The sequence below is a fragment of the Diplotaxodon limnothrissa genome, linkage group LG7, assembly GCF_057381915.1.
Source record: "Diplotaxodon limnothrissa isolate DT_005_m linkage group LG7, D_limnothrissa_male_GT1.1, whole genome shotgun sequence".
NCBI lineage: Eukaryota > Metazoa > Chordata > Actinopteri > Cichliformes > Cichlidae > Diplotaxodon > Diplotaxodon limnothrissa.
The window spans coordinates 56,699,197-56,720,473 of NC_140602.1; the positions used below are offsets into that span (position 1 = coordinate 56,699,197).

Consider the following 21,277-nt stretch of genomic DNA (forward strand, 5'->3'; position numbering starts at 1 on the left):
GCCAGGGTTTAAAAGTGCCACATCTAAATGAAAATCTTAAGTTCAGGTGGTAGAGTATCAAATGTAATCACATATAAACTAAGTCTGCAGATTTTTGGCAGCACAAATATTAGTGCCGTAAGTCAACACAGCATGTAGATTTTATCCACTTATACATATTTTGAGGCAGGATATATAAAAAACAAACTAACAACCAAATTAAAAAATAGATATTGTATATTGAATAAAGGCAAATTGCTTTACAAGAAACAACACCACCCCTAGCCTACTGCCTACAACAATTAAATGGTAAATGGTATCACATTTACTTTATGCTAAGGTAAAAAATATTCCATTGTAACAAGTAAAAGTCTTGAATTCAAATGTAAACAAAGCAAAATTATTACATTTAAGAGAACTGTACCATAATAATAATAAAGTTTTTCTTTGGACGTTGGCTGCCTGTTCACTCATTTTCAAGCCATTCCTTGAATCTGACTGCAGACTTCAGACTAATATTTTTCTTTGTTTGTTGAATGATTATGAATCGTTCAAGCTTAAAAGAGGCTCCTAACTCAAGGAGTCAACCAGTGTTGTGTCTACACACGTAATTGACAACTTAGCAGAGAAGTAATTTTATATATACCTTTAGGCACTAGCACTAAACATTTTGAGGAAACTAGACAAAAGAAGAAGCATCAGGCTTAAAAGATATCTGCATCAGATATACAGATCTGAAAGTTACATCCTTAAAAAATAGGAAAAAATATAGCATAGACCTGACACAGGACCTAAGAGATGCATCTGACCCTTCAGTTGATCCATCTACCTTAGCCTCATCAGAAATGGTCTCAGTGGAAGGGTGGCTGTCGAGAAGCCATTCTTAAGAAAAGCAAACAGAGAGAAAAGGCTGAGATATGCCTAACTACACGAGCACAGGACTGAAAATCAGTGGTAAAAACATCTTTAGTGAGCATCTAAGGCCTTCTGTCTTCTAGCCAACATCCAAAGAAGAGCTTCAATAAGCCTGGAGAATTATTCCTGAAGATTACTTCAAGAAATTACAAGAAAGCTTACCTAAGATATTTCAGACTGAATTGTAATAACTCTGGGGTTTTTTTTTTTCGCCTCGTATTTCCATTTAAGTCTGTACCTAGATTACCACCTTTACTTTACTACTTTCCAAGCAAAATATAATGAAATCAAGGGTGGCTCAAGAGTTTTTCACAGTACTGTATGTTTGAATTTCTACATAATTTGAGTATGTGCACATTAAAAGATCTATATGACCCAAAACTGGGATTTATTAGATGAAGTGGAATTGCATTATGAGACACAACACCATCACTGCAAACCTGATTACTGCCTCTAATCCAATTTGACCTGATACATACAACAATCTGTTGTGTGGCCCTGTTTCCTTTTATTTCACTTTATTCTGAATGTTTCTTACTTAAATTATGCTTGTGTGCATAATTCTATCAGTGACAAGATTCAATTAAATTCACCCTAGTGCATGAAAAACAAGACTACTGAAGCTTTATTTAGCACAGTTTCTCTTTTATGGATAATGCGGGACATTAGGTGTCTTTTTGCATTTTGTGAGAGTGGGTCTCACAGGTGGAAACTTTTTCTCTTGCTCAAATAAAAGAAGTTGTACTCCTTTCCCAGCACTAACTTCACAAGTGTGCTGCTGTTCCAAAGCTTTTAATGTGCAAGAATATTGTAAACCCTTAATGTTATTGGGAAAGCTGAGGTCTCTAGTATATAAATATATATATTTTGATACAGGCAGCCATGTAAAGTACTGTGAAATTGATTCATTTTGTTATAGATCACACAAATCAATATTAAATACACAAAGATTCAAATGATATTGAATTTTGTGTCTTTGTAACACAGCTTTATAAGGCATGTCAATCGTATCATTTAAGTGATCTATTGGGTAAATAAAAAAAGGCTGATTTTGAGGCTTATAAACCTTAACTTACACACACAATATTTGTGTATACACAGTTTAATTCTTAAAGAAACTAAATATACAAATCTTGTGAAAAATAGCAAGGAATAATATTATGGACATTTCTTTCTTTTGCTTTAGAAAAAGAAGATGCATTAATCCATGCAAATCTATAATCTGACATCATTAGATTATTAGAGTCTTATTCTCTATTCAATTCCATTCAGTTCAATTAAATTCAGTTGAGTTCTATTCAATTGTTTCTTCTTCACTCGCCTTTTTCATTCACTGTGTTTATACACAACTCTGAATTGCATCATTAGTTATTATTAACATTTGGCTCTTTTAGACAGTGTCTTTTGTCCTGTCTTCCCCCATCAACCACAACAGGTCATGGCAGGTGAGCCTGGTTATGCTGGAGGTTTCTTCCTGTTAAACGGGAGTTTTTTCTTCGAACTATTGCCTAGTGCTTACACAAAGGGGGTCATTTGATTGTTGGGGTTTTCTTTACCTTCTGGCTGTAGCTCAGGATGCAGAGCAGGCCATCTACCAATATTGTTCAATTGGTGGCTGCTCCAGCATGCATGTCAAATATCCTTGGGCAAGATACTAACCCCAAGTTGCTCTCCGATACATCTGGGTCTGAATGTGTGTGTATGTCAGATAAAAAGTACTCAAGCATGGAAAAAAGTGCTTGTATGACAGGGTGAATGAGATACGTTGTATAAAGTTTTGAGTGCTCACGTAGAGTAGAAATGTGCTATATAAGAGCGATTTATTGTGGGGTCTTTAGCTTACTGTGATTTGGCACAATATAAAACATCAAATGCAAGTATTCAAGTACCAATAAATTGTACATGTGAGATATTTCCAAAAGTCTCCATATTATTAAATTATAATGAAATATTACATATATAATGAAATATTTAAATCTTCATAATATTAAACTCACACCAATCAAACAGTGATGGTTGATTAGTTTGGGTGTTTTTTTGTTTTGTTTTTCTTTTAGATTAGGTTTTTAAAGTTACCCAAAATATTTATTTGTTGTATATTGAGAGGCTCATGTGTAATTGTAACTAACATTGTTAATTGGTATTAGTGTAACCAAATGCTTTGGTCCCTTTTAGTATCGAAGGCTTAGGTTAGGCTTGCAAACTTGGAGTACAAGGCCAAGCTTAATGGAAGAGAGGGATCTTTCATATTAGTTACCCTGTACTGTTCCTGTTATGTATAAATGTTTCCTGGAAATGTCTTCAGTTTTCTTCAATGCCGCAGCACTACCTATGCAGACACACAACAAAGCTACTTTACTTTAGACAGTTGAATATGTTTAGTTTTTCTTTCCTGAAAAAAAAAGGCATCAGGTCAACATTTCAAATGATCCTTTTCTTCGCAATCCCTACCAATCATATAACTACAGATGTAGCTCTGACTGGCTTAGATACTCATATTTTGGTGCTTACATAGTATTGATGCCCACAAAGTGATGCTGACAGATATCTTCATTTCCTTACCCAGAGTATCTCAGCTGATTTCTCTTATCTAGAGGGGCAGTAGTTGGCCATTAATTCCTTTGTTACAGCTTCATGAGGTAACCTTACTTTACCCCAAATTTGGGATCACTGATGAGCAGGTAGCTGAAATGGGCTAGCTGTCTTTTACAACAATTATCAGACTTTGTGGAAAACCAACTACATATAACATAGAGCTCCCAGTCTCCGTAATTGCTCCTGATTTAATTAACTTAACCACCACAGTATTTATTTATTTTCGTCATTTTATGATTTCGGTTTATCGAGGTGTAATTTGAAGAAAAATAGCAAAAGCATGCACAAGAACCAGAGAAACACACTCACGAAACTGTATTACCTACCAGATCTGTCATTCAGACCAGAAAACTCGACAATGAGCTTCTCTAACGATCGATTTATCTGCCAGCAGCTCATTATCCTTCCTTCCACTTCCACCTGCACACCGTTAACACAGTAAGCTAGCGACAACACGTTACTTCCCAGTAATACATTGCATCTACAGCCATGGCAGATCCAAGAACACGGCAGATTAAGATTAAAACTGGTATTGTTAAACGGTAAGGCTGGCTCTTCGTTTAACTTAACTAGTATTTCGTATGTTATGCAAGCTACTTATAGATGCTAACGTGAGGTCGGCGTTTTTGAGCTAACTAAGTTAGCCGGGCGGCCAGGCGAAAACCTACGCCGCAGGTCGAAATGTGTTACCAACCACATTTTAACTTTAGTGCGGTGTTGGGGCGCGGCCTATAGCTAGCGGCTTGAATGACAAGAAAGTGTATTCTGTTCAAAGCGGCTATTTCTTACCGTCGCTTAACCCTGAGTAGCTAATAGTTATAATGTGGGGGTTAGAGTTCACTGTTTGTTCAACCATAGCGCTGTATCATAATTGTAGTGTGTGTAATTCAGCTCAATTCAAAGTGGTGGTCGACTGATCCCTAATGTTAGCTAGGTAGCTAACACACTGCTGATCAAATAAAGTGTCCATTTTCTGGCTGCATTTTAAAACTTCCACGTGCTGATATCAACTGGGTCACTCGAACTCAAGTTCGTAAACTTAAGTTATCGCAACATAACATTAATTTTAATTGTCATTATAAAAAAATTTTCAGTGGAAACTCCCTCATCTTTGCTAATTGGAGCTGCTGCATGAAACAGCCCAACGTAGAAGCACCGTTATATTATTATTATCATTAAACTCTGCGGGTGTGGGAAGCACCTGCTGAGTAAGCTACGTAGCTCCGCATTGGTACCATGTTAAGGTGAGATGGACTTGGGGTGAGATTTTGCAAATACTTGCATCCCATTTTGGGGTCAGAATTGTTACAGGCAGGCAGGGATGACAACACAGTCTTGACACGTACATATTATAATGAGGAGTAAAAAAAATGACAACTAGTTAATGAATAATACAGGCCAGTGCACCTTCACTGCACTAAAGTACTGCTGCATATGTACTTTGGACTCCAGGCTTCCTTAAATTGGTAGATGATCATAACTGGTTTAATAAAAACTGTTGTTAAACATTTTTTTGGTGGGGGGGCTGGTTCAAGAAACCGTTTTTTCAGGTTGTGGATTTTTATTCATACGCAGTTTGTACCCAGAGTGTTGGGTAATTTAGGTTGAGTCGGTACAATTCCTACTGAAAGTTGCTATGTGAAAGTTATAAGCTACACAAATGGAGAACAACTGGAAGGAGTTAAATCCTACTGGCATAGGGACTAGTTGGTAGCCAGCTGGCAACCTTTGATCACTCTGGAAAAATATGTATTTGCAAACCTTTCAGTGAGTGTTCCTGGTGATTACTGGCTGTTGGTGGGTGAAATTGGTCGCTAAGAGGGTGCTACATTGAAAACCTTGTTGTGATTGCTTTGGTTGCAAGCATCTTGCTGTGGTTGCCCATAGTTTGCACTATACTTTGCATGGAAGACGTTGGCAAGTTAGGATCTTCCATTCAATCTATGAGTAACCAGAGTCATCTTTTAGCAGTTGCCACAGGACCTTGTAGCTTTTCTTGCGACCAGTTTCAGTGATCGCAGGCAGCCTCATGCAACCACTCACCAGCCTGCCGGGGAATACACATTTTTCCCAGCAGGTGGTGGCTAACAGGGCATAACTGACCGGTCTCCAGCCCAGTGTGACTGAGGCTTTGGCAGTCTTTTTCACAGTGACTGCCAGTAACCATAACCTGCCAGGAGAGTACACATTTTTCCCTAGCGACTGGTGATTCTCAAGCAGTTGCCAACTGACCCAAGGCCATGTGTGACTAGGCCTTAAATGTAACTCTAAACCTAACTGTAGCTGGTTGCCTGATGGAGTTTAAGAAGTTAAAACCTGGTTTGATGTTGTAAATAAAGTTTGTACCTACCTAACCCTGACCCCTAATCCGCATCAAGCATCATTTAAATGATTATTTTTTTTAAATTCATAAAACATGTAAGTAAGTTGTTTGCTTAGTTCTTCACGATCACACAGTACACTGGAGGGCAGTGGTACTGACAGTGAAGTCATGTGATTTGTGCACTGTGTTTGTCTGTGGATGTTCTCAGTCATCCAGGTCATCGTAGTCTAAGGAGCTTGGAAAGAAAGGCGTCTGGACTTCTTTAAGTTGCTTGAAGACGTTTCACCTCTTATCCGAGAAGCTTCTTCAGTTCTAGGGTCAAATTGTGGAGAGTCCCAGGTTTAAGCCCTGTGAGAGTGTCTCTCCCCCCCCAAGAGGGACAATGGATCCCCTAATGATCCTCTGCCTAATCACACGAGCGAAGGTGTGAAGACGGGTGTAGGTCACAATAGGGCTGTTCGATATAACGATATATATCGGGTGACGATATAAAAACGTCTATCGTTTCATTTTACACTATCGTTTGTTTCGTAGTGTGGCAAAATATAATGTTTACGGCAATATTTTTTCATCGTTTTGATGGTCACTGTAGTGGTTATATTAATTTGTTAAAGTTCTCTTTTTCTCTTATATTTAATATGACCACACTACGGATGGACAAGCGACTGTTTTTACGCATTTCCATTAGCAACCACGACAGTAGAACAATGGCGTGGTTCCGCCGTCCGCTTGTTTGTTTTGCATATTAACCTTTCACAATAAAGCTCAAGATCCTGTTGAGACTTTTCAAAATAAACTAAATCCTGTGAAAGAGTATGCAGTGTTTACGGATGAGAAGCAAAAAAGAGGCGTTAGGTGCTAAAAAATAAACCTTAGACTCAAACGTTAGAACAGGCTTTTCCCCGCAGCACGCCGTGTAATAAATATTCACAAAGAAAACGGCGGCCTTTACAACTTATGTCTAAAAATGTATCGCTTCATGGATCGGCTAAAAGTCATAACTCCAGGTACACGACGCCCAGCTGAAAACACTTCATGCAAGTCGAGCTGCCCGAGATTCACAGAATTTACAGAAAACTTTAATTTTTTGTGATTTATATCGTTATCGGGATGATAGATGTCTTATATCGGGATATGAGATTTTGGTCATATCGCACAGCCCTAGGTCGCAATCACCCTATCGTGTAATTTACTGAGGTCAGATGGCCCAGGATGTGAGTGGGCGTTAAGGCATCTGGGAAGGGATCTCAGAACTGGATTATAGATGGCAGACAGTTGGTGTCATAAGCCACCACCTCTGTTCAAAGATGGTCGTTCGCAGTTGACATAGAAGGCTTCTTTCACTCCTAAAGAAAAGAAACCTTACAAGAGAAAAGTTCTTTACAATTAGATTAAACGTTTTTCTTTAAAATAGATGTGAGCACCACTAAACTGTTCTGTGTGCAGTGCAACCAGGACATATTCCAGTTCACAGTTACACCTTCCTTAAACAGATATCCTGTATTACACGCCCTGCAATAAACTTAGCCCTTGTGGCTTTAATGTAGAGTTTCTGTTTGGGCTTGGTGTAGAGAGATGTTTGTTATGCTGTTAAATTATGTTGCAAACGGCTGATGAATATCTAATGTCTTCTAATGTATGACAATCAGTGAGGACAGGCTAGATAATAGACTCACCTTTCAAATGCAATTAAATTGGAGATCAAGCATTTTCAGGAAAATTTGAAATAGTATTCATAAAAAAAGAACTTAGGGATGTTTCTGGTTTGTGATTTGAGTTGTTTAAATGACAGAAAAAAATTAGGCTAGTTAACTACCGTATTTCCCGGACTACAAAGCGCACCTGAATATTAGCCGCACAAGCTAAAATCAGGGGAAAATCCTGTTTTGTACATACATTAGCCGCACCTGACTAAAAGCTGCAGGTGTTTCAATGTTGACTTACCATATGTACGAGAATATGCACAAAGCGAATTGTCAGGAAAGAGATGGCTGTTTGGAGACACACCCCTTTTATTAATATTTTGAAAAACAAGTTATGGGTACATATTTGCATAACTTTTTAAGTATATGTACAAGTAGCGGTAATTACAAGTACGAAACATGTACTGTGCTTCATAAATGAGTAACAAATGTAGTACATAACAATAGGGCTGCTCAATTAATCGAATTTTAATCACGATTACGATCTGGGCTTTCAACGATCATTAAAAATGACTGAGCCGATTATTAGCCCCTCCCTCATTTATCCGCGACACCTTAAAGGCCGGTCCGTGAAAATATTGTCGGGCATAAACCGGTCCGTGGCGCAAAAAAGGTTGGAGACCGCTGATTAAGAGGACCCGAGGGAAGCTCGGAAAGCTAAGCAGAAGTTATTTGGAGAGTGACTGCCGTTGGTTGAAAAGAGTTTAAAAAAAAAAAACTTCAGTGGTGTTGCACACTATTTTATATTATTTTTTTAAAGTCATTGTTAACCCTTTAAAGCCGGTCAGAGCAGCACGCTCCGTTTTGCGTAACTATTTTTAAATCCCTGTAGAACCTGAACCGTAGCGCAATAATTTGTTTTGCATATGAAACCGGAGGAGTTGTACTTACATCTTATGCCATCAGCTTGTCCTCGGTCACGGTTTCGTTCCACATATAGCTTTGCAAAAATTGCATAAAAAGCGCTTGCAGGAACAAAAACATAATATTGCAGAAACACGCTTTGCCGTTCCTATCAGCTGTTCGTAACACTTCCCACAGTGAAATGATGCACATGCTGTTTTCTTTGCAAATTTGCATCATAGGATTGTTTTTTGTTTTTCCTGCAGTATATAAAAATTGCTGTATCTCCAAAATAAAACTATGAAGACACTCAAAATAAATTTCCTGTGGTGGGAAACTATTTTTTGCAACTTTATTGTATTTAAAGTTTTGAGGGATAAACCTCTTAAATTTCTCCAAGTAAAAATATATGTAAACAAAAAAAAAGCAATTTTCAATTTTTTTTGTAGTTTATTGCACTTTTTTGCAATTTATGTAATTACTATGGACTTAATGCATACATATTATTAAAATATGGGCTATAACAGTTGTATTGATGTATAGCAACTTGAAATGCTCCCACAAATGGCACTACAACATGTAAAAAAATAATATAAGCTCTGGTGGACTTGGTTCTATAGTAGGTCTTAAAGGGTTAAATAAATATCGTCAAATAATCGTGATCTCAATTTCAGTGAAAATAATCGTGATTATCATTTTTGCCATAATCGAGCAGCCCTACATAAGAATAACCTGCAGCACACCAGAAAAATAGATTCGGACTACCTTTTAGGCTCAGGTGCAGTGACACGGCTTTAACAAGAAGAAAAGTCAGTCATTCACCACCATCTTCCTGCGCACTAAAACCACCAAAGTCCTCTTCTCCAGTGTCGGATACGAACAGGCTCAGGATGGCTTCGTCATCTACTCTCAGCTCCTTTCCTTCGTTGTCACTTTCAAAACCAAAGAAATCCTCGTTGTCAGTGTCAGAGTCGAACACCCTCAGAAGGGCCGTGGTGGTGTCCTCCTCTCCATCATGCAGCAGTCCAGCCCTTCGAAATCCGTTGGTGATCATGGATGTTTTCACACTTTTCCACGCTGTCAGATTCCACTGGTGGAGTTGAGCATAACTTGCTTTTCGCAAGTTTATCGCCGCTAGTCATCCACACCTCCCGCTGTACGCGTAGCGCTACTTTGAAGTTTGTTTTTTGCGCTACTTGTACGGCACTATGTTGCCTGGCAGATGGACATGTGACCAACATACCACTCTTGAACCCCGATACTGTGTGTCTGATCACATGCCCTTCCGCCAGGCAACGTAGTGCCGTACAACAGCGGAACAAACAAAACAAATCGTCTTACGATATCACAAAAATCATGGACAATCCATGGAAAAGCTGCACCTGACTAAAAGCCGCAGGGTTCAAAGCTTGTGCAAAAAGTAGCAGCTTATAGCCCGACAATTACGGTAGTATAAAAACTGAAAAAAATAATTTAAAAGCACAGAATATCTTAAATGGACAAAGTTAAATAATGGCAAAACAAACATTTTGTGTATTTTAGGAGCTTCATGAACCAGTAATTGCAGTTTTACATTATTAAAATAACTATAATAGGTTTAACCGACTTGTATTTCTGGCGGCAGTTAACAACGGCATCAATGTTTAACATCAAGTTGGCTAGTTGCACAAACTCCTGGCAAGTTCAGACATCTTGTATTGCTTTTTAACTTTAACGGTACAACTGGGTGTACAGTAGCTGTTTCGTCCCATTTGTTTCTTCATTGTTTGCCTAGTTTTCCAAATTTTCTAATGAACATATTCCATCTTTATTCTTTCTCTTTTCCAAACTGTAAATCCTGTCTGTAGGCAAACACTGCTCATCTATAATGGTTTAGTGTTCGCTTCACTTCTAGATAGATTGATATGGGCCTTTTGATGTAGGACCTGCAAACTCATTAACTAGTCTAAGCTGTCCTACTAAAAGAGTTGGCATCTACTTCGAGCTTGGCTCCACATTTGTACAACGGCCAAATTTACCATGCTGGAATAGAAAATGTTGTAGACATTATGAGGATTCTTGAGATAATGGGCTCAGTTGTCTGTGGGATGGTTTGAGTGTACCTATCGTCAATCAGGCAGACCTCTAATTCCCTCCTGTCAGTGCTGTTTGTGTAATACGCTATCGATTGCACTTTGATGAGGGTCAGATTACCAACAGGCTCCCCGGTGGTAATGATGGAGGCTGGACATCCCAGAGAGGATAATGTCACAGAGTGTCCAGGAGTGGTCAGTATAGGAAAAACAACAATGCAAGGGTGCAGTATTTTATTAGCCAGTATCATCCCTGCTTTCTCTTCTGAGGTTTTTAAGTTGAGTATATTATTTGAACAAAAGATAAGATTTAAAATCTTACTCCCTCAAGGCCAACAGCTGTACGTTGACATGAACCTTTTATCAAACTGTTTAAGTGTAGAGTGTCATTGCTCTGTGTTGTGTCCTTCTCTTATAGTCTCCTTTTTGCCTCTGTTCCCAGCTTTTTCACTTCCTCTACCCTCTCTCTCTCTCTCTCTCTCTCTCTCTCTCTCTCTCTCTCTCTCTCTCTCTCTCTCTCTCTCTCTCTCACACTCTCAAGTATACACACACACACACACACACACATACATTTATATGTACGACTTTAGAGGAAACCTGCCTGCTCTTTTAGCCAGGCCTATTTCCAGTGGCTTCTGCACATTCCAGTCAGTGCCTTTCTGCCCTAGCGAGGCGGATGCCCTTAATAAAATGACAACAGTAATTTGCCTTTGTCATTCCGGTCCCAGCGCAGACTACATCGCAGCTCAAAAATACAGTGCTAGAGCAGGCGACCGAATGTGTGTGTCGGCTGGCTTCTAATTCCTTTTTTTTTTTCTATTTTCCAGAGAGCTGCCTTTTCCATTAAGCCTGAGGTGGCAGGTCTATTTAAAACCAGCCACGACCCCACCCCTTATTCGCACAGCGCTCCAAGTCTGGGAGAAATAAGAAATTAACATCAGGACTGGAAAGGGGAGGAATGGACATTTTGTTATTAGACTGTCCTTCAGTTTTATTCAAATTATTTCAGCCTTCCTACCTCCATCGTTTCTCCTCTCTTTGCCACCTTCTTTGACTCTTAACAGGTGACATAACTCATTCTACATTAAGCATGAGAGTGAAAGACAGGATCTGCTATTGCATACGGTGCCTGTTTAAAAGCTTCCTGATGGAACCGTATTAGAATGAGTGGTAATTGATGTAAAATATGACAGAGTGCTATTGGCTTCCTTGGCTAGGCAAAGAGCAGTGCAACGCGTAGGGAAGGGTCTCCAGTAATGTGACTGACTAATGAAGGATTACTCACTTACACACACACAGCTGATTTTATGAAAAATGAAATTTGTGTTGTCAGTCCCTCCAGCAGGCGCAGCCGGAAAAAGACTGTTAGTTGGAAATCATTATCAATAGCTATATTTTCAAACTCCATTATGCCAATCAGGGTCGGAATCTATTTAAGAGATTTAGTTCCATTTGGGCCGTAATTGATAAATAATCAGAATTTATCAATGTACTCAAGCCTATTTTCACTAATAATCAAGAAAAAGAGGCCCATTTACCACCTGACTTGGTCTAAATTAGGGATTGAATTGATGATCAATTAATGTCTAAAAAAGAACTAGTAGCTTCTGGGAGTGTGTGTGTGTGTGTGTGTGTGTGTGTGTGTGTGTGTGTGTGTGTGTGTGTGTGTGTGTGTGTGTGTGTGTGTGTGTGTGTGTCGAAGACAATAAAGGTGGATAAAGGAGCCAGATAATCATGTTGATAGGATGTGAGCTGGATGGCAGTATGCAGGTTACGCTGATTTCTGTGTGTTTTTCTGTGACATGCTAACACAAAAGACATGAGTGACATGATATAATGTCCTACTTTGCACATTTCAAAAGTGTATTGATAAAAGTAATATGTATGATGTAATATGATCTTTAGATGAATTCAGGGCAGAGACCTACTATTAATATTTTTAAATAAAGAATGAAATCTAAATGTGTTTTCAGAGGCTTTCCTCTCTGCAGTAAAAATCAAAACACAAAAAGATCTGTAATTGTCCAAATTCGTCTGCCACAGGCTCGATTTTCCAAAGCCTTTGTTAGAAGATTGGAAATCCACTGGGATTACTCAATTTTAGAATTTTTAAAATTCTTTAGTTAGCTTTCCGTTTCTATTACCCATTTTCCCTATGTATGTAAAGGAGAGAGTTAAATCATTTTAAAAAGAACCAGCCAAATGTAACGAAGTAATGCAGTTTCATGCGTTCATATATCATCACTAGGTAGATTAGGCGAAATCATTTATTGCTATTAGATATGCAAAGGAAGTTGACTGACTTGTTGCTCTCATGTAAGCTGTATTGCTTTTTCTTCACATTGAAAATAAACCCTCCCGGCATTGAACCCCCACAGCTTTTCCATTTATTCCATGCAGAATGCTGGAAGTTTCCAGACAGAGCTACATTTATGTGCGTATATAGATTAGAGATGAACAAAATATTTGATGATTACAAAGAAAATTCTGTGTTTGTTGGTCAGCCTTCTCAAAAATGACGATTTGCGATTTTTGCTCTGTGACTGAGAAGTGTGTATATATATTAATTTCTTTATTTTCAGTGCACAAGACAAATGTGAACTTGGGCTTTTGAATCCCTTTGGCCATTATGGCAGAAAATTTAATTGAATCATTTAGTATTATTATTATTATTATTTTAAATCTAAATTCAGTTTAGTTTAACATTTGTATCAGTGTTATCCTGTATGTAAGTTTATGATGTTGCATTCTGTGTACTATCGTTAAATAAGAATCAGATCTCACTCACTAGTGACGCATTCATATATTGTAATATATGAAGTTAAATAATATAATTAGTGAATACTGTTGACTGCAAGATGCATAAGTTCAAGGTTTAAGTGCTGCAAAAACAATAAGAGGATACAAAATGAAATGCATGTTATACAATTGATATATTCTTCCGTTTTAGAGCAGGCCAGACCGTGGACATCAACTGCCCCCTAAAGTTTTTTTTCTATAAAAGTTAACAAATATATCACATTAAAATATATTGCTGGCAGCTCACTAACACTGGTGTACAGGCTAAAAAGCCCGATGTTTCTCCGATGGTTGTAAAGAAACCAAAAACAAAACAAATCTGACTGCAGATGAATGACAGTGTTGTGCTGTTTAATCTCAATTTTAAAGAGTTTAATAAACTCCGTTTTAACAAGTGAATAAAAATAATAAAACCTCATATACTCATATAAACACCATAGTTCTCATCCACATTATTTTCAGGCTTAGATCTGCTACTGCCAGTTATTAAAGAAAAAAAACTGTTATCCGGTTTAAATTTAGTGTGAAGTGTTGCTCCTTTCCAGAAATAAAATGTCTTTCATGTAAATGCATCCTATTTTAGCCACTGTTAGAGCGCTGTCTAAATGATAAGTTGAATTTCAAAGCATTATTTAAGGCTGATCTCCACTTCAGAGCAGTGAGGAGAAGTGATGTGTTTGCTGCGTGTTATTGAGGTGTGTTTCTTGCCATCCTGTGGGAGATGATCTCACTGTGTCCTCCTCAGTCACAAGAGTGCTGGGGAGAATGAGGATAGATGGCCCTGTCTGTAAAAAGTGACCATCACAGTCTCCTTTTCTTGGTTCAGCCTATATTATCCGTCTGAGAGGCTGTGCGTTTACGTTTTATGTTTGATGGAACAACACTGTATGGCTGCCTTTAACCGTGTCTTTTCCGTCTTCTTGTTTCTGTGCAGGCTGGCCAAGGAGGAGATTGCGTACATAACTGAAGCGAAGCAGCAGGAAGAGAAGATCGAGCGCCTGAAAACAGAGGCGGCAGATGATTATGTCATCAAGAAACAGGTACATTTTGCTTCTTTGATGCTGTACAGCAATTATGTGTCTTAATTTGAAAGCCTTTGAATTATCCATTTATCACCACCTGTTCCTTCTGTTGATCTCAGCCAGTAAAGTGAGGGAGGGTTGTTGCTCTCGCATAGTTAGGGAGTGAATTGTGTCTTGATAATTCGAGTAGCCCTTCGTTCATATAATGAGGTCAGTCCACAGTGATAATGAAGAATTAGGTTTTGAGAGGAGAATCATTAGTGATTTTGTAATTTGCTTGATTCAGATGTAATTATATCATGTTACTTTAAAAGAGTTTGATAATTACTGACACATGCTGGTAATTTAGTGTCCCTAACAGATCACTGGCCCATATCCTGCTCTCCATTCTCACTGCGCCTGCATCCCTCCATCATTTGTCTGTACACAGGTTGTGGAATTTTCTCACTCCAACATGTTTCTTATGTCTTTTAAAATATTCAATTCAAATAATATAATAATATTAATGTTAGCTAGCAAAATGGACAGTCGTGTGGGCAGTTTTTGAGCTTTTTTTGCTTTACTTATGTATGACACAGACATGTATGGATATTAGGGCTGTTCGATATAACGATATATATCGAATGACAATATAAAAACGTCTATCGTTTCATTTTACGCTATCGTTTGTTTCGTGGTGTCGCAAAATAAACTGTTCATAGCAACATTTTTTTCATCGTTTTGATGGTCACTGTAGTGGCTATATTAATTTGTTAAAGTTCTCTCTTTCTCTTATATTTAATATAACCACACTACGGACGGACAAGCGCCTGTTTTTATGCATTGTCGTTAGCAACAACAACAACGGTAACACCATGGCGTGTCCGCTTGTTTATGTTCCACATAAACCTTTCACAATAAAGCTCAAGATCCTGTTGAGAATTTTCAAAAATAAACTGAATCACGTGAAAGAGCAGATTATTTACGGATGAGAATTAAAAAAGAGCCGCCAGGTGCTAAAAAATAAACCTTAGACTCAAACGTTGGAACAGGCTTTTCCCCGCAGCGCGCCGTGTAATAAATACTCACAAAGAAAACGGCGGCCGTTACAACTTATGTCTAAAAATGTATAGCTTCATGCATCTGTTAAAACACTCGACTCCAGGTACATGACACGTAGCTGGAAACACTTCCCGCAAGTCGAGCTGCCCGAGATTCACAGAATTTACAGAAAATGTTACACTTTTGTGATTTATATCGTTATCGGACGATAGAATTCTTATATCGGGATATGAGATTTTGGTCATATCGCACAGCCCTAATGGATATTGTATCTTATAATTCTAAACATTTTCATTATACCACTGTATATAATCAGATGGCAAACACTTGATGGTTTATAAACACCAAACATCAGAATGATATATACATAAATATATTAATGTGTCATCTTTGCAAGCTACATAGTCAAGGAACATAGAAACCAGTTTAGTTTTAAAGGTTTTGTCCTTGTGAAGCACTGCATCACTTTTAGCATTTTTGATATGGAAGCTGGAAGTCTGGTTCTCTTCCATGTGCACATTTACCCTTTCACCACAGCAAGGTCCAAGGTCTGCTTCTTTGTTAGACTGGACCAATCCTCTGCTGATGAAAACAGTCTCTAGATATGGTGTCCAGAGCTTATAATGTCAAAGCCAGAAGAAGAATTTTCTTTTAAATTTGGCACATAAGCTCAACTTTGTCACATAGCACTGTGCCGTGAACCCAGTTGTTGTCCACCACCAGCGCTACTTGCCAAATTTGGCTTTTTACCATTTGCTTCTTCACAAAATAATATTGAAGTTAAAGTTAATGACACTACATCACTGTTTTGATCTAGTCGAGGAAATCTGGTGTGTGTTGCGGATGTGGAAGTGATCAGGGTGATCAGGTTTGCTGTTTTTTTTTAAATAAATAAGCAAATGGAACTTTATGATTCCATGTGGTGTTGCAAGCACAGAGACATTTCAATTATGCCTCAAAATATATAACCAAATCATTACCCGCCGTGTACAGAAAATAAAAGGAAATGGCAAAATAATTTAAAATCGGAGCGTTGCGTTATGGGATCTTTATAGCCCTTATTTTGTAGGCTAGCGAGGGGGTTTATCAGCTTTAAATGTTAAATGAATTTCTGAATTTGCCTTTAATGTGTGTTTAATACCTGGGGGAAACTAAATTCACAGCTTCTCTTGATGTCTTTGCTTCATTCCAGTATCACAACGATAAAGAAATAGTGTGAAAAAAAGGTAAATAATACAAATATTTCAAGATCTTGTCAAGAGAGCCTGCTACTCATATATAGACAAATATGAGTTTTGCCTATTACAGTATTTTATGGTCAGCTTACACAAGATTGTTGGAAGGACGTGGTTTTTCATATAACTGCCCTTTATTTGGGCCAGTGTTCGCTGATGCGGATCCAAACTTGATTCAAACGGGGAGGAACTGAACCACAGATATCACGTCTGATTATGTTTACGGCTTCCATTAAAATTCAGTGTGTGTGTTGTTTTGTTTGTTCATTCATAGAGTGGCAGCTCAGGCTGAGCAGCAGGCTTGGTTGGTGTTAAATGGGGAGATTGGGAGGCCAGATGGATTATGGTTGGAGATGAGAGGTCTGAGGCAGGATGGATTACAGGTTTTTATTTTAATGGAATCAATACGCTGTAAGTGTCATCTTTATCCTGTGCTGATGGGATCATTCCACCGAACCGGGAGGGCACCGTGACTTTTCTCTGTTTCAGTACTCTTTTGCCTACTCTAGCTTACCTTGTCACATCTAGATGGCAGCCAACTTGACAATTTGTCCACTATTTTTCGGTATGTCAGTTTAGGCACTTGGATGAACTTGTACGCCATCAGGCAGGCAGGCTGTTAGTGTGCATAGCCGTGTAATGTACACATGTGCAACTGAGTCCATGTTTTGACTTTTTCCAGCTCGACACAGGCCTAGCTGAGGAAGCATCTGTCATGAGTGACTGTGTCTGACAGTGTTAGCCAGCTCTTCTCCGCTCTTTAGGGTGCCAGCTGGGGGAATTCCACATTAGCCGCGGCTGTGAAAGTACCCCAGGCTGCAACACAGTTACACTGCAGGCGTAGTAATACCTCTTTACGCCTGATCACAATGCTCTCGGCTCATTCATCCAGGTGTGGAGCCAGATCGAGGTGGTCCCCTGCTGCCCAACTCCCGGCCCGATCAATAACTCAATAACATTTTTCATACTGCCGGCTTGTTGAGAGATGTTAACCACAGCAGAGTGCATGAGGGACACCCTGCATGTCACTGCCAGGAGTAAAGCTACAGCACAATCCAGCCAGTGAATACACTTTGTCTAGCTGTTCAAATTAATGGTCAAAGCTTGGAAAATACATGTTCAGTAATGTGTTGACTTTTGTGAAGACCTGTAATGAAAGCTGGTAATAGGAGCAGTGGCAGGGGTTTTTGGATTAATAAAGGTGGTGATGGCACTGATGCGGTCTCTGTGTGCTTTCAGATGGAGGTGTTGCAGGAGTCCAGAATGATGATCCCAGATTGTCACCGCCGGCTGGCCATAGCACACGCAGATCTGCTACAGCTGCTAGTAAGTACCACCATGAGGTGAACTAAATTTTCATAAAACAACAGGACACAAGCTATTGTGATAATTAATTCAGTTGGACTTCTAATATCTCATGGCCTCCCTGAAAAAGAATTTCATGCCATGCGTGTGTGGGTAGAAGAAAAAAATGTTCAGCTTATTATACTTTAAAATTCCAGCATCAAGAAAAATGGTTAACCCCAGCATTCAAGTTTTATTTTTAATCTTTTTTTCTCTTTTGTAGGTATCACAATATTTAATAACTAATTATGTGTTTCTTAGTAAAGCTTCATTAAAAATGCAGATTTGTAATTATAATTGTATGAAAGACACACAACTCTCATACTCTTGCTTTCTAAACATAGTATGGTATTAGTACTAGCGAATACCTATCCTTTTTCACATCTGGTAGACATGATCAACACCTGGATCATGCTTCATCCTTCCTGTCAGGCTTCATTTCACTAAAATAGTTAATAATTAAAATATTAATAATCAAAATAATTAATAATAAAGAATGAAAAGGCCTAAGATCCCCATTTTAATGTGTTTGGATTTCAGTTTAATGCCAGATCTTTAAAAAGTTGTCTTTCCCAATGAGACCAGCATGTAACAGAAAAAAAAACGATAATGGAAAAGACAACATCAGGTTATGGTTACTGGTGTGATAACAAGCTACATAGTTCCCTTAATGCTGTACCATAAATAAGCAAGGATGTAGTAGTAGTAGTAGTAATAATGTTCCTGTTAAATTTACTGCCATGTCACAACAGGCAGGAATGCCTAGAGACCAGTTACCCACAGTTTGCTAGGGAAAAAAAAGGTTTCCTTTACTGGTTGTGAGTGTTTACTGAAGGTTGCTCGCAGTCGCTCTGAAATTGGTTGCTAAGCCCCAGTCACACAGGGCCAGAGACTTTATTTTGAAGGTGAATGGTCATTTTTTTAGTATGCATTATTCTTTTTTCAAGTTTTTACTACAGTTTAGTAGTTAGTTAGCAAGTATTTGCAGACACATATGCATATTCCATTCAAATTACGCAGGACAGCAACAGACTGCTAGTGACAGAAGCAATCATAAGGAGTTTTTTAGTGCAGTACCTTGTGGCAACTGATTTCACCTACCGGCATCCAGCAACCAGTGAATCGGAGAATGCAAATTTGAATGCACACTTGTGACCAGGGGTTGCCAATTGGTCTCTAGCACTGTGTGGGTGAGGCCTAGCAGACACTAAAAGCCCTTTTCCACTAGTACCTACTCAGCTTGCCTTGACTTTACGCTGTTTCGGTCGTTTTCCATTACAATCATTACCACCTAATGTGTGTAGGGTCCTTATAGCAATGCTGCCAAAAGTCCTGTGATGTCATTTGTATGCGACACAAACACCATAACAAAAGTGGACATCGAGGCGATTGTACACCTGCTGCTCAGTGTATGGCTTTTTGTCACACTTGGGGACCAGGATGTTGTTTTTTGTGCAGCCTTTTCCCTTGTTGCTGGGTTTCAAAAATGGTGGTTTTGATTTTCATGAAGACTCTCATGACTCAATAAGTGACGCCACTGACTAGCCAATTGGGGGAATGCTGTCTGTTGATGTCACGTTTTCGGATCGTCTCAGATCACTTGGAGCCCTGGCTAAGTGGGTACAAAAAAAAGTAACTGGTGTCAGGTACTCCCACCTAATGGTAGACCTTAAAATCCAAGTCGAGCCATGCCAAGCTGACTCAAGTACATACTAGTGGGAAAGGTCTACAATTGGCTACAGTTTCATGCCAGGACACTTGTGGCCACATAATTTAAAGTATATTGTGGTATCCTGGATATTCCAGTGTTGAGTCAGATGTTTTTTCTTTTAAATGTGTGTAGACTTAATGAACTGATCATTAGAATAAGCTCAAGCACCACACTTTGCACTTATATACAGATATATATACAGTATATATACAGCCACACAGCATGCCAAACCCTCCAGGACTTAAGCTGATATGGTGAGAGGCAAACATCAGCATGGATGTCTCAGGGTCATTGAAATTAATGCAGAGCAACAGTCAGACAGCTGGAGGTGTGAGTCACTCACATGGGAGCTGAATGCTGGGCAGGGGGAGCTAACCTGAAATTAGCAACCTGTCCCCTTCCCTGTTACTCATCCTCCCTTCTTTCTTCCCTTCAGACAGGCATACGCATATGCACATGCTCATCACAGGTCATTAGGAAGTGCTGTCACTGTGGTGACTACCAGAGGAATGCAAACACACTTCAGTGTCAGGTTTTACCTCATATCAACCCTTCCTGGATGAATTTGGTTCCTACCATTATGATACAGTTTGAAATATTTCCTCAAGAATGCTTTTATATGAAGACAACAAACCTGTTTGTCTAGTGAAGACAGTTGTAACTCCTTCTTTGGAAGTATAGTAGATGGCACTAAAACAAAACCTATATGTGTGTTTGTGTGTTTTCAGGAAACAGAAGAGGAATTGGCTGAATCAGAGGAGTACAAAGAGGCTAGAAGCATATTGGACTCAGTGAAGCTTGAAGGATGATTTCTGATGCATTTCTGTTCTCACTGTGAGATTCACTTGCTTAAATGTCCATTCCTTTCGTCAGGCCTTGTTTGGAACCGTGGAGGCCAACTGAATCCATTCAAAGTCTCTTTTCTTGATGTAATTATTTCTTTTCTTTACTGCTAACGTGCCACCACATTTTGATCACGCTTCTCCTGTGTGAAAAAAATAAAATAATTCCACAATAATATTATAAAACCTTCAGTTTATTATAGTAGATTAGTGTAGTGTTTTCTTTAAGTGTTGTTTGACCCTTTTATGCACTGTTTACACATTGAAACTGGGAGAAACACATGAAAGTTTAATGTTGATCTCATAGATTAATGAGATTAATGGCATTAACAGTGCTGTTATTCCTGTTAGCAGCAGTGAAATGGACTGTGTCTTGATATCTACAATAAAGGCAAGAGCTCTTTTGGTAACCCTGTCAGTCATATGACAAATGTTAGTGTGAGCCATGAATGACAAAACAGGCCTGTAATGTCGCCTCTGCAGTTACATCTATTACCCAGATGGCCTAAAATAATGACACCTTACATTAAGGCTGAGGGAGTCCTTCCTAAATAGTCATACTAAAAAATGAACTCAATTGCCAGACAAATTAAGGTTACATTTGACTTGATCCTTATTTTACAGATTTCGATAATTATCGGGATCACCCCAAAGTCTCATTACCGCCCTAATGAGGCGCTGCTACTCCGTGACATCTACCCCGCTCCATCTCGTTAAGGAAATCGCTCTTCAATGCTGATTATTTTATTTGGAGGTATAATTATATTTCTTTCGGATAAATCACGGGCCTAATCGAGTCCGTGCAGAGGGCAGCGGCGTTAATTGAGGCATGAGATGCGGCGGCGGGGCGCTG

At 38.8% G+C, this 21,277-nt stretch overlaps 1 protein-coding gene across 1 annotated transcript; it reads left to right on the forward strand.

The window, feature by feature from the left end:
- The first annotated feature begins 3,903 nt into the window (after positions 1-3,903).
- tbca (tubulin cofactor a) lies at positions 3,904-20,644 on the forward strand. The gene is made up of 4 exons (XM_085358482.1): positions 3,904-4,031; positions 14,164-14,269; positions 17,767-17,853; positions 20,311-20,644. Exons 1-4 carry the CDS (start codon positions 3,979-3,981, stop codon positions 20,389-20,391), a joined length of 327 nt encoding a protein of 108 aa, XP_085214608.1. The 5' UTR covers positions 3,904-3,978; the 3' UTR covers positions 20,392-20,644.
- The last annotated feature ends 633 nt before the right edge of the window (positions 20,645-21,277 follow it).